The sequence below is a fragment of the Symphalangus syndactylus genome, chromosome 2 (genome assembly GCF_028878055.3).
Source record: "Symphalangus syndactylus isolate Jambi chromosome 2, NHGRI_mSymSyn1-v2.1_pri, whole genome shotgun sequence".
NCBI classification, from domain to species: domain Eukaryota; kingdom Metazoa; phylum Chordata; class Mammalia; order Primates; family Hylobatidae; genus Symphalangus; species Symphalangus syndactylus.
This window is the reverse complement of record NC_072424.2, coordinates 78254917-78274173: the sequence shown is the minus strand read 5'-3', so window position 1 is coordinate 78274173 and position 19257 is coordinate 78254917. Positions and strand designations below refer to the sequence as shown.

Here is a 19257-nt window from a genome sequence, read left to right as displayed (position 1 = left end):
GTGTCTCTCATCCTTACAGATTCCTGGATATACATCATAATTTATGTTCAGCATGTCACAATTCCATAGTGTAGTGTGGTTTGGATCTGGGGAAGAGTTAGTGCCAAAAAAGAAATCAGGCAGCGGGTGGAGCAACTGTGCTAAATCAAATGGGAAGCCTCTGCTTATGGCTTAATAGAAGTGATGCTGCAATTTGCGATTCTGCTCCCCAGCTTAAAAGAAGAGAGGAGGAGAATGGCTGAATATACTATCAAAATGTATCTAGGGAAATTTATTTTAACAAAATCTATAGAATAAAATATTATTAAAACTAAAGAGTAAATTTAAAGAGAGCAATGCCTCATTTGACAGTTTATGGTGGGATTTGACCCTTCTAGAGTTAATGAAGTTGAATTTGGATATCTTTAGCTAAGAAATATAGATTTCTTTAATTCTTCCTTCTTCGACAGATTTTTTAGGAAACTCCCTTAGTGTATTATAGTGCATGGAATTGCTTTGTTTTTCCATAAGGTCAAGGTTCTGATGCAGAATATACGTTTTTCTTAAGCTCATGCAGAACATTTTCCAGATAGGTCATATGTTAGTCCACAAATCAAGTCTTAATAAATTCAAGAAGGTTGGACTTATATCAAGTATCTTTTATGACTACAGTTGTATGAAACTAACAATAAGTAACAGGAGGAGAATTGAAAAATTTGCAATTTCATGGAAATTAACAAACTCCTGAACAACCAATGAGTCAGAGAATAAATAAAAAAGAAATAAAAAATATCTTGAGATGAATGAAAATGGGAACACAACGTATAAAAATGTCTGGGTTGCAGCAAAAGTAGTTTTAATAGGAAAGTGTATAAACACTTACATTAAGAAAAACATAAAGATCTCATATAACCCAACTTTACACCTAAAGGAACTATAAGGTAAAGAACAAATTCGACTGAAGTTTAGCAGAAGTAAGGAATTAATAAAGGTTGGAGCAAGAGTAAATGAAATAGAGAATGGAAAACAATAGAAAAGATAAACAGAAGTAAGAGTTGGTTTTTTGAGAAGATCAACATAATTGACAAATCTTTAGCTAGACTAACCAAAAAAAAATGATAGGGGACACAAATAAAAAATTATAAATGGAAGAGGAAATATAGCTGATACTACAGAAATATCAATGATTATAAGAGACCCCTATGAACAATTATATGCTAACAAATTGGATAACTTACTCTTCTGGATAAATTTCCAGAACATACAGCCTACCAAGACTGAATCATTAAGGCATAGAAAATCTGAACACATCATACCTAATGTTAAATGACGAGTTAATGGGTGCAGCACACCAACATGGCACATGTATACATATGTAACTAACCTGCATGTTGTGCACATGTACCCTAAAACTTAAAGTATATAAAAAAAAGAAAATCTGAACACATCAGTAATGTGTAAGGAGATTAAATCAATCATCAAAACCCTCCTAAACAAAACAAAGTCTGATATCAGATGACTTCGCTGGTGAATTCTACCAAACACTTAAATAATTAATGCCAATCTTTCTAAAACTCTTCCAAAAAATTGAAGAAGAAACATTTCCAAACTCATTTTACAAGGCCAACATTACCCTGATACTGAAGCCAAAAAGGACACCACAAGAAAAGAAAATGACATGTCGGTATCCCTGGTGAACAGAGACACCCAAATTCTCAACAAATTACTAGCAAACAAAATTGAACAACATATTGAAAGGATCATACACCATGATCAAGTGGGATTTATCCCTGGGATGCAAGGTTGGTTCCATCCACAAATCAATAAATGTTATATACCACATTAACTGAATGAAGGATAAAAATCATGCGATCATCTCAATAGATGCTGAAAAAGCATTTGATAAAATTCAACATCATTTCATGATAAAAACTCTCAACAAATTAGTATAGAATAAATGTAACACAGCATAATAAAGATTATATAGGGCAGGCTAACATTATACTCGATGGTGAAAAGCTGAAAACTTTCCCTCTGAGACCAGGAATAAGAAAAGAGAGAAATAGAAAAAAAATTCTCAAATTCATATAGAGCCAAAAAGACCCCGAATATCCAAAGCACCTCTTGAGAAAGAAGAACAAAGATGAATGCATCACACTTCCAGGCTTCAAACAATATTATTATACAAAGCTATGATAATCCATACAATAACAGTAACAGCCTTAAAACAGACATATACCCCAGTGGAAGAGAACAGAGAGCCCAGAAATAAACCCACATATATATGATCAACTAATATTTGACAAAGATGCCAAGAATGCAAAAAGGGGAAAGGATAGTTTTTTTCAATAAATTGTGCTGGGAAAACCAGATATCTACATACAAAGAATGAAATTAACTTGAATGGATTAAAAACCTACATGTAAGGACTGAAACTATAAAGTTTCTAGAAAAAAACATAGGGAAAAAGCTCCTTGACATAGGTTTTGATAATGACTTTTCAGACATGACACCAAAGCACTGACAACAAAAGCAAAAATAAATCAGTGGGAGTACATCAAACTAAAAAGCTTCTGCATAGCAAAAGAAACAATATAATGAAAATGCAGCCTTTGGAGTGAGAGAAAATATTTGCAAATCATATATCTGATGAAGAGTTAATATCGCAAACATATAAGGAACTTGTACAACTCAATAGCAAAATAAACAAAAGAGAAAAGCAGAAAAAAGAAAGAAAAGAAGAAGGAAATATTTGATTAAAAATGAGCAAAGGACCTGAATAGACCTTTTCCTGAAGAAGGCATACAAATGGTCAACATGTACATGAAAAGGTGCTCAACATCACTAATCATCAGAGAAATGCAAATCAAAGCCTCAATGAGATATCACCTTGTACCTGTTAGAATGGCTATTATTAAAAAAGATAAGAGTTGAGTGTTGACAAAGATGTGTAGAAAAGGGAAACCCAGGCAGTTAGTGGAATGTAAATTGGTACAGCCATTATGGAAAATGGTATGAAATTTCTTCAAAAAATTAAAAATAGAACTATGATATGATTCAGCAACTTCACTTCTTATATACCTGAAGGAAAAAAAATCAGTATGTTGAGGAGATGTCTGCACTCCCATGTTCGTTGCAGTGTTAATCAAAATAAAGACATGGAAACAACCTAAATGTTCATTGATGAATGAGTGGATTAAAAAATGTATCTATGTACAGTGAAATATTATTCAGCCATAAAAGAAGGAAATTCTGCCATTTGCAACAAAATAAATGAACCTGCTAAGTGAAATAAGCCAGATAGAGAAAGACGAATACTGTATGATTTTACTTATATATGGAATACTGTATGAATGGATTAAAAATATATATATACAATGAAATATTATTCAGCCACAAAAGAAGGAAATTCTACCATTTGCAAAAAAATGGATAACCATGCTGAGTGAAGTAAGCCACATAGAGAAAGATGAATACTGCATGATTTCACTTATATGTAGAATCTAAAAAAATCAAACTCATAGAAACAGAGAATGATAGTTGTCAGGGCTTGGAGGGTGGGGGAAGTGGGGAGACGTTGATCAAAAGGGTACAAACTTTCAGTTATAAGGTGGATGTGTTCTGGGGATCTAATGTAGAGCACGGTGACTATAGTTAATAATATTGTATTGTACACTTGAAAGTTGCTAAGAATAATCTTAAGTTTTCACACCACACACAGACAAAAGGTAACAACGTGAGGTGACGAATGTGGTAACAAACTTGTTTATGGTATTCATTTCACAATGTATAAGTATATTAAATTTATGGTGCTGTATGCCATAAATGTATACAATTTTATTAGTCAATTATACTGCAGTAAAGCTTGAGGAAAAGGTCCTGATGTATATTGTTTAATATAGTTTATATTATTTTAGTTTTCCTCATTTTTACTGTACTTGACTTAGAAGAAGAAAAGGTAGACTTATCCTTCCACTCACAGTTGCTCAACTTGGTGGAGGGCCTTTAAGCTTCAATTTCTTTTTACAAAATTACAAATCTGATAGACCTCATCTTTCAGCGTGCAGAAGGTTGGTAATATGCCTGCCAATCTGTTGGCCTAGTTCTAGGACACTTCCAAGAAGAGCTTGGGCAGTCCATGCTTTGTCCAAACACAGAATAAAGCGGTAGAAGACCAAACAAAGCTGCAACAAGGGGTTGGAGCAGGTGGCACCACCTGTACCCAACTAATTCAAACCCATTTAATCTGCCACTTACATGTGAAAAATCAAGAGAGTGAGTCAGAGCATCAGCGAAAGGATCAAAGTGATTCTGGCACATGCCTGAAGCCCATCATGGAAGATGGGCTACTTTAAATTAAAATTAGTGCTACTGGTTCTGGAAATCCAGGATTTTACCCAGTGGGCTAGAACTATTTCTATATTATCTATGCAAGTTGGGATATACTTAATCATTTACAGCTGTGGATGCCATGACATAAAGGACTTAATTAAATACTTATTCTAATTTGCTGTGATTAAAATCTTCAGTGCAATGAAAACGCTTGCAAGTCTTTAAGATGTCACCTTTGGATTTACAAAAGGGATGGATTGTAGATTTCATGGTTTGGGAACAACTCTCTCCATATGGAATCCTATAGGAGATTCCTTATAGAATTACATTGAAGGAAACCCAGCGCTGGGTCCTGCGTACTGATTCCCTTCCAGCTGTACATCACCCTGACAGCTAATGAGATGTCGACTATGGTTACTTTTCTGTGAGAAAAATGAGTGAACTAAATCCCAGGAACATTTTTGTAACTTTTTTGGGGGATGGGGTGGATTAAGAGAAGGCCTATGACATTTTAAACCACATTTGAGGCATATTTTTAAAGCTTCCCATGTTTCTACTTCACGAAATATATCAGAGAATTTACAGGTATAAAAGATTTCTTGCCAGAATATTTTTTTGAGCTAAATATGACTAAAATATGGATAAAAGGTAAAAAATCACAATAAATAATAGATTAAACTATAAATGAATCAAATTATAAAATAATGGGGGCAAATCTTGTGAATAAATACTTTAAAATTGGTTTTGGGAAGCTGATAATTCGTATTATTCTTTAAAATAAAGGAAGAAATGGCCAAAATATTTAAAACTTCTATTAACTGAATTTTGATTCAGTATTTACCATCTAATTATTTATAGTATAAATGAGTATATTTACTGCTCAGTTCCTCTAGCAAAATTATCCTCAACTCTGGAATGTGACTAAAGATTGATCTAATTTTTCTTTTAGAATATATTCTCCAACTTTTCTTGAAGTTTTTGTAAAGCTTAATTCTTTAGGAACTATATGTAATTGAATTAAATTTCATAAACATATCTCAGGAGGGTTCTTTTCCAATGCTAAAAATTTGTGAGACTTGTCTATAAATCATATTATACTTGATTTTTATTAATATATATTATATAGATTTATTCTTGCTGTTTATTAATAAGATAATAAATTAGAAATGAAATGGCAGCAAAAATTTCTATTATTTGTAGGAGTGCAGGAATGTAGAAAATAATTTCTACTTGATATTCTCTTTGCAGCTTTATTTAGTTGTGTTTTCTAGGTACTAAAATTTTTCAAGTTAGAAATGAACTTTATTATTTGCTGTTCAGTTACATTATCACAGGCACATGGTTTCCATCAGCCTCTCAGATTAGCAAAATAAGTTGCATTATTGTCATTTAAAAATACATTTGATTCTGACATTAGTTTTTCTCTTACTCCTGTGTTTATCCTTGAGAAAACTCCTGGCAATTTCCAATGTGTGTAAGCCAAAGCCATTCTTTATAGTAAACAGGACTCCTGTTTGAGGGAAGCATCCCGAGAAGTGGGGGTTATTTTAATGGACATGCTGTATTACTTTAATCTAACCCTTTCACCATCTGTTCTTCCCATAACAGTGAATGAAAAAAAAGAACATATTTTATGTTTCAGGGTTACATTAGTAAAAAAAAAAAAAAAAGATAAAAGTGATTTAAAAGCATGCATATGTTCTTAGTACAATGCAGTCTGCATCTGTGATTTTTCTTTTCTCATGGTTCAGACACAAATCAAGAGGAAAGCTGCTCATGCCTGATAGAGTGAAAGTTTTTCATGAAAAACAGGACTTTACCAGAAGAGGGTCTCTTTATATATTTTACAGCTATAAATGATAAAAACCTCAATGAGCTGCCAGAATAAAAATAGATAACTGTGACATCTATTATTGGAACATCTGGCATTTTTCCTGGGCTGGGTGGTTGCTGCCACATCCAGATGAATGCAGAGCACCTGTCTGGAACATGCTGTTGAAGCAGGAATTAATCTTATGACTGTAATCAAAAGAAGAATACCTATGGGTGTACTTGTGGTACGAGACTGTTTGAGTGATTAGAGGACATACCTAAGGGTGTGTGGAGGTGGTTTACGGGGTGTAGAGGCTGGAGAAAGTCCCCTTTGTAAAAAGATTCTTCGGGACCTGAAATCTATTACTGCGTAGGGGGTAGGACACTGTTGTCTTTCTTATCTAAGTATAGTATATCGAAGTATGGGACAGTGAAAAGAGTAAGGGTTCTGGAATTACATGTCCCCTCAAACGTCGTAATCATGCAACTTTGGGCAAAAAATTTTTTTCAACCTTATTTGTTATGTCTGTAAAGGGATTAATAATACTTTTAAGATGTCGTTAGCATTTAATAAAACAATGTCTACGGAATCTGCATAGTGACTAATGCATAGCAAGTGTTTTATAATGGTAACTATTGTTGTAATGGGTATTAGTTAGCATAAGCAAATCATATAGTAAGTTGCTTCTTAATAAGTCACAGTTCTTTTCCTTTTTCCTAAATAACTTATTTACTAAAGTTTCTTTGAACTCCTGTTTTGTTTTTCTCTCTATTCAGGTCTTTGCCTTTTCTAAAGTGTATTAAAGTTATATTCTGTGCATTATTTATATCCCTCTTAATGTGAACACCTTGAAGGTGAGGCTGTATTTCTCCTATTACCTGGCATGCCGCCTTGCAAAGCAGGCACTTAATAAATATTAGAATGAATGTTAGAATGAATTTTTGTAAATAGATCCCATTGGGTGCATATTAAGCCCCAAGGGATGGCTCAGGCCTTTAACCTGATGAACTATCAGTCTCTTCTAGAAGGAATGATTCTGTTATAAGCTGAATTCCAGAGGAGAGCTGGGGGACTGTGGATGTCATCTGAAATCCAGTTTTGGCAGTCATCTGAGCTTTTTGCCTGCCAGCCTCAGCCCACCTTTGGTGGCTGGCATTTGGTTGCATGTTTCATGAGAACAAGGGCATCCATCATCTGACTCATATTTTAATTTGCAAAATGAATGCTTGTTTTGAAAATTAAAACTTAAATATGAAATTGAGGTAAATTAAGGTGCATAGTATTCAGAATGACAAAAAATTTTCTAAGAAGAAAGAGGTTTCAGCAAAATTAAAGCTAGATTTTCACTGAACTTTCTTAATTGATTGGTATAATCTAATGAAAATAACGGAATAATTCAGTTTCTCAGCTTTAAATATAAGAGAAAACATTGTTATCTTTTCAAAGGAAGAAGAGCAAATACTCTCTAGCTCATAGAGCATGACTGTTTTACTTGAAAGCAGTCAATACCGGCTGGGCGCGGTGGCTCACGCCTGTAATCCCAGCACTTTGGGAGGCCGAGGCAGGCGGATCACGAGGTCAGGAGATCGAGACCATCCTGGCTAACACGGTGAAACCCCGTCTCTACTAAAAATTCAAAAAATTAGCTGGGCGTGGTGGCGGGCGCCTGTAGTCCCAGCTACTCGGGAGGCTGAGGCAGGAGAATGGCATGAACCCGGGAGGCGGAGCTTGCAGTGAGCCGAGATCGCGCCACTGCACTCCAGCCTGGGCAACAGGGCGAGACTCCGTCTCAAAAAAAAAAAAAAAAAAAAAAAAAACAAACAAACAAACAAAAAAAAAACAAAAGAAAATAGTGTCAATACCAACAAAGGCTAGGAGAACCATCCACAGGCTTGCATGAACCTAATTGACCATGATTCTACCCTCCTTTCCACTCTTAAAACACATCTTTAGGCTCTTAATCAAAGTGTAAATGATAAAAACTGTTGGTACCAAACTACCTTCCAGCTTTGAAAACTGGAGTATTTGGAAGAAAAGGCCCTACTATTTAGATGACTGGCTAGTGGCCTGATTTCTTTCTGCAGTTAGGAATATTAATTTTTTTTAGTCCTTTAACATATATATCTTATCTTTTACCTGCCTATAAGATGGTACTGAAAACATGGTTTTTCTAGACAATATAGTCTACAGCAGAAAATGATTTTTACAAGATGGTAACCATTTCTGTTTACCTAAGTGAAAGTGATTAATCAAGGACCTTTACATGACACATACATATCTGTACCATTTATATTTTTTAGTGCTGTTATACGTATTATTTTTTTGATTCTTACTGCAATCCTATAAGGTAGTCAGTTCCTGTTCTACAAATGGGAAAATCAAGGCCCAAGAAAAGTGATCCTTCGCACAAGTCATATGAAATGGCAGTAGATCAGGACACGCCCATGTCATCCAAGGTTTGTTTGTACTGAAATTCCTAGTTGATAACTTTATATCTTCATATGCAAAATATTAATAGTCAGAAATAAAAACAAAGATATTTAAACAATTAAATTATCGCTTTATTAAAACAAGTTTCCATTTCTTCAGAAAAATGTTGTTAAAAAAAGGCTTTGTCTGAAATGATTCTATAAAAATGAGACATAAGTTTACTATATGGGATTTTTCTGATGTTCAAATATTTATTTTAAAATGATAACATACTTTAAGAAAAGTTGCAAGAATACTAGCAACTACACTAGGTTCACCAGTGCTTAGCATTTGCCACATTTGCTTTATCATTTTTTTCTCTTTCCCTTCCCTCTGCCCTCATTATTATTTATTTTTTTGAACCATTTTAGAGTAGGTTACATATATTATGCCTGTACCTAAACCTTAATACATCGATGTGTATTTCCTAAGGACAAGAATATTCTCTTATATAACCACAGCACAATTATTGATATGAGAATATTTAACATTCGTAAGATGCTTTTTATCTAATCTTACAGGTGTAAGATGTAAGATTTCTCCAGTAACGTCCATAATAGCATTTGTTATTTTCTCTCTAGTACAAGACTTAGTCTAGGAGCCTATATTGCATTTAATTTTCATGCCTCTTTCATCTCCTTTAATCTGGATAGTTCTTTAGCCTGGCCTTTTCTTTCATATTATTGGCATTTTTGAAGAACACAGCCCAGTTATTTTACAGAATGTTCTTCAATTTGAGTCTGTGTGCTTATTCTTCATGGTTAGATTCTGGTTATACATTATCCACTATCCACTGGAATACTTCATTAGTGAGGTTGTGTCTTCGGAGTGTCTGTCACATCCAGAGGCACATGATGTCCATCTGTTCTGAGTTGGTTGGTGATGTTAATTTTGATCACCTGGTGAAAGTGTCATTTGGTTTCTTTACTGTATAACTGTTTTTTTTTCCTTCTAATTAAAAAGCAATCTGTGGGGAAACCCTTTAAGACCATAAAAATAGCCTATTTCTCAACAGTTTTTCCCCAAGATTTATCATCTATGATCATCTGTGCCCAAATAAATCTTTATTGAAGTGATTGCAAGTATATTTTCTAAGTTAACTACTCCCTCCATATTCATCAGTTGGCACTCTACTGTAAGGAAGATTCCTTTATGTTTCCCCATTTATTAGCTAGTGTGTTTATCAGTTTGGACCCATGGATTTCTTTAGTGGGTTACAATTTATTCATTACTGTCATTTACTTTTGCTTAGGTTTTTCTGTATTTGGCCCAAGGGAATTCCTTCAAGCTGGCTCCTGTGTCATGTTGACATGTCCCTATCATTCCTATGTAAAGCTATTCAAAGCTGTGTATCCCATAGGTCTGGATATGTAGTTTTTACCTCCAGAATTCTATATTTAATTTACGTAATTTGTGTTTGCCTATTTTCCCCAAGGGTTATTTAAAAGTTTTTTTTCAGGTCGAAGGGTTTTTTTAAATTTTGTTTTTAATTTCCATTTTTATGCATTGTGATCAGAGGGTGTTCTTTGTATTTCTACTCCATGAAATTTACTGAGGTTTTCTTTGTGACCTAATATTTGCTTCGTTTTGATGATTGGGCATCTACATCAAGAAGGTTTCTTCTTTATTATCAGTATGTGAAGTGATATATAGCCATACAATTTAAGTGATTGGTTTTCTTTTTTTAAAAAGTCTTCTGTAGTCGTTATTATTTTTAAAATTTACTTTACTCTGTTACTGAGAGTGGTATGTTAGTCTTTTATTTGTCAGGATGTTTCTATATCTCCTTTGTATCTCCTATAGTTTTTGCTTCATATAGATGGCATTGCAATGTTATTTGATGCATAAATATTCATAACATTTCTATCTTCATTGTGAATTCCGGCTTTTAGCAGCATAAAATGTCTTTTGTTTTGTTTGTTTTATTTAATGCTTTTTTTAAAGCCTGAGTTCTACTTTGCTTGGTTTTACAGTCCAAACTCTTGGTTTCTTATTGTCTACTTTTGCCTTGTTTATGTTTGCCTTTCCCTTTATTTTTAGCCTTTTGAAACTGTGTTTCAGGCATGTCACATGATCAGTATAGAATTGGGTTTGCTCTATAAATTATCAGAAAATTCTTTTTTAAAATTGGTGATTTAAGCCAATTCACATTTATTGATGGGGTTGATATGTTTGACTCAATGCTGTCATATTATTTAATATTTACTGAATGCATTATGCTATATTTAATGTGTTTTCTTGATTTGTCTATTTTTCTGTTTTTAATCAAATTGTAATTTTGATATACTTCTAAATTAAAATGTAGGTATCACAGAAAGTGCCCATTTACTCATTATCTTGTTTCCCCAGTGGTAACATCTTGCAAAGCTGTAGTACAATATCATAACCAGGATATTGCATTGTTACTATCATCATATAGGACAATTTCACTACCACAAGGATCCCTCATGTTGCCTTTTTACGACCACATCTACTTCTCTCCTACTCCTGCTTTTGTCATTAACCCTAGCAAGCACTAATCTGTTCTTCATATCTTTAATTTGTCATTACAAGAATGTTGTAGAAATGGAATCATATAGCCTTTTGGATAGACTTTTTTCACTCAGCATAATTCACTGGAGATTCATCCACATTGGTGCATGTATCAATGGTTCATTCTTTTTTATTGTTGAGTAATATTGCCTGGTATGAATATATCATATTTTGTTTAACCATTTATCTTTTGAAGGAAATCTGAGTTGTTTCCAGTTTTTGGTTATTAAAAATAAAGCTATAACAACTCAATAACAACAAAGGTGCTCAATTCAAAAATGGGAAAAGGACTTGAATAGACATTTCTCCAAAGATTTACAAATAACCCATATGCCTGCGGAAGGATGCTCAACATCACTAATCATTAGAGAAATGCAAATCAAAACTGCAATGAGGCACCTCTCACACCCATTAGGATGGCTACTACTACTACCACTACTACTACTACACACACACACACAAACACACACACAATAACAAGTGTTGGTGAGGATGTAGATAAATTTGAACCCATTGTACTATTAATGGGAATGTAAAATGGTGCAGCTTCTATGAAAAACAGCATGGCAGGTCCTCAAAGAATTCAAAATAGAATTGCCATATGATGTAGCAATCCCATTTCTGGTAATATACCCTAAAGGATTAAAAACAGAGTCTCAAAGACATATTTGTACACCCATGTTCATCATAGCTTCAAAGCCAAAAGGTAGAAGCAACCCAAGTGTCATCAATGGGTGAATAGATAAACAAACTGTGGTATATACAATAGAATACTCTCCAGTTTTAAAAAGGATGGAAATTTTGACACCTGTTTAAACATGGAAGAACCTTGAGAACCTAATGCTAAGTGAAATAAACCAGTCACGAAGAGACAAATACTCTGCGAATTTACTTATGTGAGGTACCTAGAATAGTTAAAGTAATAGGGACAGAAATTAGAACGGTGGTTGTTAAGGAACTGAAGGGAAGAGGGAATGGGGAGTTATTGTTTAATGGGTACAGAGTTCAGTTTTGTAAAATGAAGAGTTCTGGAAATGAATGATAGTGATGGTTGCACGGCACCAAGAATGTACTTAAAGACACTGAACTGTATATTTAAAAATGGATGATAGTAAATTTTATGTTATTTGTATTTTGCCACATTGAAAAAGAAAGGAAACAATTAAAGAGGACTTGGAAGTGGAGGGGGGTAGCTGCTATAAATATTTGTGTGCAAGTTTTATATGAATATAGTTTTTATTCCTCTGGGATAAATGTCTAGGATTACATATAGTAATTGCACATTTAGTTTTTAAGAAGCTGCCAAACTGTTTTCTAGAATAGGTACACCATTTTATATTCCCATCAGCATTGTATGAGTGATCCAGTTTTCCTACATCTTTGCCAGCAATTGGTTTTGGCATTATTTTTTATTTTAACCAGCCTGATAGGTGTATTGTGATATTTCATTGTGGTTTTAATTTGCATCTTCCTAGTCACTAATGATGTTGAACATCTTTTCATATGATTATTTGCCATCTGTATATCCTACCCAGTGAAGTGCCACTTCATATCTTTCACCCTTTTTTGTTCTTGTTGTTGGGTTTTGGGAGTTCTGTATAGATTCTAGAGGCTAGTCTTTTGTTAGATATGTAGTTTGTAAATGCTTTATCCCTTCCTGTAGCTTGTCTTTTCATCCTCTTCACGGGGCCTTTTTGGGAGCAAAAGTTTTTAATTTTGATCTAGTTCAATTTATCTTTTTTTTTCTTTTATGGATTGTGTTTTTGTTGTCAAGTCTAAAAACTCCTTACCTAGTCCTAGATCTTGAAGGTTTTCTTTTATGTTATTTTCTAAAAGCTTTATAATTTTGTTTTACAGTAAGTCTGTGAATCTTTTGAGTTTTTTTTTTTTTATATAGGCTGTGACACTTAGGTTGAGATTTATTTGATTTTTGCCTATGAATGTCCAATTACTGTAGCACCATTTGTAGAGAAGTTTATGTTTCCTTCACTGAATTGTCAAAAATCAGTTGAGCATATTTGAAGTTTGTCACATTTTCTGCCTCCAAGTAATGCTGATAATATGGGTCATGTGTGACTTAATTTGTGCTTCTTAATAACCTTATTGGTCTTGAGGGCAGAATGTGTGGACAGATCCAGATTACAGTGGTTGCCATTATCCTTCAAACTCAGAAGCCTCTAGAATGTAATAATCTATTGAACAAAAGGCAGCATGTAATTCCTAATAAAATTGTGTCATAACAGGATACTTGGAGGGAAAATTGGCCTTATAGTAAAATTATAATTTACGCAATAACTTTCTTTTTATAGTTATGACAATAAAAATTTGTAGACTTGGATTATTGTTCTCAATAATTGTTTTCTTCCAATAACTGAGATGTAAGGGACAGGCACAGGAATCAAACATTTCAAAACTAAAAAGGATTCCAAATAGTTATTATATTGTACAGAGTATTAGAGCTGAAAGACAAGTTAGATAAAGTCTAATCTAACCCACTGCTGCATTTTTATGCAGCATTCATTCATTGCACCGCACACACTACATATATTGGCTGGCTGCCTTCCTCTCTTTCTGCCTTCTCTCTTTTCTCAAATATTTAATGAATACGTGAAATATTTTGGATCAAGTAATGCGGCTGTAGTGTCCTCAACAGAGTTTACATCAAGTGCAGTTCATTTTAAAGGGATGAACGTGGCTCAAGTTTTGATGGTGCCCACTGGTGCAAATTTATAGGTCTTGAAAACAAAAGTTTACTGTGAGGCTTTTCCTCTGTATCTCCTAAGCAGTGTGAGGTCTTGGACTAACTGAACCACCCAACTTCCACCTGCTTGAATATCTCAGGGCAATGCTCTTGGTATTGTTGTAGTTTCCTGCCTATTGACAAGAGGCTTATCCTTCAAATTCTTCTTTGGGTGCTCTTGAAATGTATACCTCCTGTATGCCCAGGTTGTCTCTTGTTGAATTTTCATCGTGATTGAAGGACAGAACGTTCTTCTCTGTTGCGCCAAAAGCACTTTCCCATACACACTCAGGGAAAGCTTTTCCCCCTCTTAACAGGGCTCAAAAGTCTTGACTGGAGTACCTCAGAAATAGATCTGGTTTATACTTTTATAAAAACAAGCAGAATCTGGGCAACTCCTAGCTTGGAATAACACTGATGGTCTGAGTTTCTCTGAGGCAAGCACATGGATGATACTCTCAAGGAACACATGTATAGCACTTGGATCCCCACTCGGTAAGGTGAGGAAGTGCCAGCCCTGCTTTGGTGAAAGTGAAGGTGGTATCTTGTGAAAAGAGAGTCTGGGTTCACTGGAAGAAGAAGTTGATGGCATGTGGAAGGCATGATATAGGTACCGAGCCCCAGGATGCCTTGATGTCTCTTATTCTACAAACCTGCAGGGACAGAAGGTGGATTTTCTAATTTTTTTCTTGATGGAATATGCTAATAGTCCATATGTGCAGGTGGAAAATAATTAAAGTAATAATTAGAAATGGCAAAGGAAAAATTTCAACCTGGAATTTGCACAGGACTCTGTTCTGAGCATGCTACATTGGATACTTTGGAGGTTCCCCAGAGGAACCTGTGTAGTTCATCTCTCTGTCCCCAAGAGCCCTCAGCTGAGTTGCCTCTTTGTACTGAAATGGGAAGAGCCAGGATTCTTATTCCCACAGGTTGGGCCTAGTGGTGAGGGGAAAGTTCATTTTGTCCTGTGAAGTTCTTATCATGGGCGACAAGGGAACAGCAGTGGAGCCTAGGAATTTTTCTTCTTCCCTCCACAACACCACACATGCCCACCCCTGTTTATTCTGGGGTAAGAAATAAAAGTCTAAAATTGGCTTGTATTTTGGTTCCTGGGACTGTGAAACAGTTCCTGCCCCTTCACTGCAAATCTCCCTAATATTGGATCTTTTTTTCTCTCCTTTTTTCCTTAGCAGTGTTTTATCTGAAATGTAAAATATGGTTTCAAGTGCAGGCTTTGAGACCAGATAGACTGTGAGGTGGCTGTGGCATCTTATTAAAACTTGTAGTAATGTCCTTTCTTTCTCTATTAAATGGAGCTATATTATGTTTAGGTGGTTGTGAGGATTAAATGACAAAATGTATATGGAATGATTAAATGACAAAATGTATATGGAATGTATATGGAATATTGCCGAATACATAGTAAGCTCTGAATAAATGGCATCCATCATTATCATAGTAGGTAATCTCTTTACAATACCTAGAATTGTTTGGCATTAGGCAACCAAAAACTGGTAAAAATTATTGTCATATTACTGATTTTAGTGGCTTGTGAGGGCCTTGAAACTGAGCACACTTCCTAGGGAGATCTATCAAGCATTTTATATTCTCTTTCAAAATCTGACCAAATAGTCTGGGAGTAGGTAAGCCATTTAATTCCAACAAGGCACAGCAATGCCTGTGGCTTGTTATTTTCTGGTGACCCTATGCATATTTCAAGTTTTATCTTCTAAACAAGAGGCACATCCTAGTGAAGAGGCCCAACTCTTATATGGGATAAGACTTCTTAAGAGTTACATTGCAATTGAATTAGGTAAGCGCTTATTAACTATTCTGCCATCTATCCAGCATGGCCTTCAGAGAGTTAACAGAGTTAATGAAGATTAAGTTTCAGGACATTGGTGCTTAAACCTTAGGTTTTTGTTTGTTTGTTTTAATTAAGAAAAAATGTAGGCTAGGTGTTGTGGCTCATACCTGTAATCTCAGCACTTTGAAAGGCTGAGGTGGGAGAATTGCTTGAGCTCCAGAGTTCAAGACCAGCTTGGACAACAAAGTAAGACCCTGTCTCTACCAAAGAATTTAAAAATTAGCTGTGTATGGTTGCACACCTGTGATCCCACCTACTCAGGAGGCTGAGATGGGAGGATTGCTTGAGCCCAGGAGGTGGAGGCTGCAGTGAGCCATGATCACGCCACTGCACTCCAGCCTGGGGGACAGGGCCAGACCCTGTCAAAACAAAAAAATACGTGGAAAGCAAATAGAAATAAAATATGGAACTTACTAGGAATCTCTCTTTGGCAATACTGTTAGGGTAGATGAAGAACCTGGTCCTGAATCTTGGTTCTGTCACCTGCTAACACTGTGGCTTTGGGCAAATCACTTTCTCTCTCTGAGTGTTAGCTTCTCTATCCATAAACTGGGGATACTAATAGCGCCATTAAAGGTTTACTACAGGAGCTAAGTGGATAGTTCATATGAGGCACTTCATTCAGCGCCTAGTACTTCAGTCGATGGTTGCCATTATTATTTTTATCTCCTGGTTTCATCAACCAAAAGGATTTTCTTTGGAAGCATCATAATGAATTAAGTAATTCCAAGTTAGGTGTGCACAGCCATGATGCCAAAGCAACGGTTATTTTGACGACCTCAGGACAATGAGACCTTAAGGGTGCTTGCAGAATAAATAAAGGCTGTTTTTTGTTTGTTTGTTTGTTTTCGCTTACTGATCGATTGATTTTTGAAATGGACTTTTCTCCCCTACGCGGTTTCAGTATTCGGGATTTCACACGGAAAGATCGGAATCTGATCATGACAGCCAGTGGGGCGGAAGTCCCCTGACCGACACGGCCTCTCCGCAGCTTCTGGACCCCGCCGACAGGCCTGGCTCCCAGCACGACGCATCGTGCGCCTACAGACAGTTTTCGGACCGCAGCTCTCTCTGCTATGGCTTTGCGCTTGACCACTCGAGGCTGGTGGAAGAGAGGCATTTCCATACCCAGGCCTGTGAAGGAGGCCGGTGTGAGGCAGGCAGGTACTTCCTGGGAACGCCGCAGGCCGGGAGGGAGCCCTGGTGGGGCTCTCGCGCAGCGTTGCCCCTGACAAAGGCCTCCCCAGAAAGCAGAGAAGCCTATGAAAACAGCATGCCTCACATCGCTTCAGTCCACAGGATCCATGGTAAGACCAGGTGAAAGGGTTCCCGAACTCCAAGCATTAGGCCCTGGGCAGGTTCATCACATTGTGACACTAGAGTGAATGACCAAATAGTTATCTTCTTTGATTTACAAATCAGAACCAATGGGATTTTAAAAAAAGTTCACTCAGTTATTAATTTTGTTTGTATTTGCTAAATACATTTAGTTTTGACAAGTGAATAAAAACGATTCCTATTTTAAACATCGGAAAGTATAGAAATTACGTAGTTTATTATTGAATATGTCTATTGAACCTGTAGTGTGTAAGCATTTACATTCCTCATATATTATTTTCTTTTGTATTTTCGTGCTTCAAATGTGGACTTGAATAGTCTGTAGGCTCATTTGGTCATAGCAGTGTTTCTCAATGAGGGCACTGTTGATATGTTGGAGACGGCCAGTATTTGTTTTATGGACAGTCACACATATCTCAGATGTTTAACCTTTCTGGGCGTTAAATGCCAGTAACTTCCCCTTTCCCCATCATTATGACAACCCACAATGATGATCTCGTGAGTAAAGGATGAAGCAATACGTAGAATGCACTGGGATTTTCACCTTGGGATAATTATATGGCTTTATAAACACGTCGAAAAGGACACCATAGCTAAAGCTTTGATTGTTGCTAATGCTTCCCTTTGTTCATTTCAAAGTAAACTGGTTAAGGAGCGCTCATTCCGTCCATTCCAAGCTTGGGTCCAGATCGGTCTTTGGAATCCTCCCTATTTCATTAAAAGTCAGTGACATTCTGATTGATCTTAAGGCCCCAATACTACTACTCTTGTCTTTAGAATGAGACATGTGCTAGACAATATTGTTTCCATTAATAAACCTTCCTGTCAAATACCACTCAGAAGCTGAGTAATTTTAATCTGCTTCTATTCTTCTTTCCTGTTTTTCTGATCTTACTTTGAGTATCTCTAGTTTGGTAGACTGGTAATGGAAACCCAGAGCAAAGGGCAATTACTTGCCAAAGAATAGAGTTAAGTGAAAATCCTGGCTTAACCTACAGGATCTGGAAGAAAATATTAGAAATAAAACAAGAAGAAAAGATAAAAGGAAAGCAATAAATAGTGTGATCCAGGCTTTCTCTGCTGCATTAAGCAGTTTACAGCTTTCATATATTCCTACTTGTTTCTCTTCTCTCTTTTTATATTGACTTCAGACTGCTTTGAGAATAATTTGATTTATGGAATATACTTTGGATGCACTACTTCTCCATATTTTATCTCTTTCCTTGGCTCCAAACAGTTTGTTATTAAAATTATACATATTGTTTAAAAAAATTTTTTTTGAGACAGAGTTTCACTCTTGTCGCCTAGGCTGGAGTGCAATGGCGCGATCTCGGCTCACTGCAACCTCTGCCTCCCGGGTTCAAGCAATTCTCCTGTCTCAGCCTCCTGAGTAGCTGGGATTATAGGTGCCTGCCACCACACCAGGCTAATTTTTGTATTTTTTAGTAGACACGGGGTTTCACAATGTTGGCCAGGCTGGTACTGAACTCCTGACCTCAGGTAATCCATCCACCTGGGCCTCCCAAAGTGCTGGGAATACAGGTGTGAGCCACCATGCCCGGCCTTATTCTTTATCTTACTGCAAAAACAATCTAAGGTACCTGAGTTACTATATGATTACCTGTGAAGCTGAGATGTTTACCCCTAAATTTGATAATATTTATGTTTTTATTTGGAGAAGATTGTATCTATATCTATAATCTTCAGTTATATCCATCCATGCTTACATATATATCTATGTGAATAGAGGTATATTTTTAACCTTCAAATACTCTAAAAATGAACATTAGAGCTTTATTGTAACCATACTTAAGATATATTACAGCTTTATTTTAAGTCTACTTAAGATGTATTTAGCAATACTAACATTTTAGGTTATTTATTTGGAAGTGAGAGAATAGTTCAGCCTGTATCATTATTTCCCTCAAATCCAATTGAAAACATTTTTCAAGCATCAATTTAACATGGCACTGCTCTAGAGAATAACATAAACCAAATTCTATGCATCCTTCTCTTATTTCCAGTCAGACAGGTCTAATAACATATATCCATGGAGAAGTATAAACACACTTTACCATTTTGCTAATTGTCATTCACAGTGAACAAGGTTTATCTTCTAAAAACTTGTTGTAAACTTGGTCTGCATTTAAAATTCACTGATTTTATATGACTCCAGTACAGAGA

The 19257-nt window shown here is 35.7% G+C and overlaps 1 protein-coding gene across 2 annotated transcripts in view; it reads left to right on the top strand.

Annotated features, from left to right (window-relative positions):
* The window catches only part of SIM1 (SIM bHLH transcription factor 1), a 78229-nt gene that overhangs the window by 52748 nt on the left and 6224 nt on the right, over positions 1-19257 (top strand). For both annotated transcript variants that reach the window (XM_055259761.2, XM_055259751.2), the window contains exon 11: positions 16640-17042. In XM_055259761.2, the coding sequence (XP_055115736.1) occupies positions 16640-17042 (403 nt within the window). The remainder of the gene's footprint in view (positions 1-16639; positions 17043-19257) is intronic.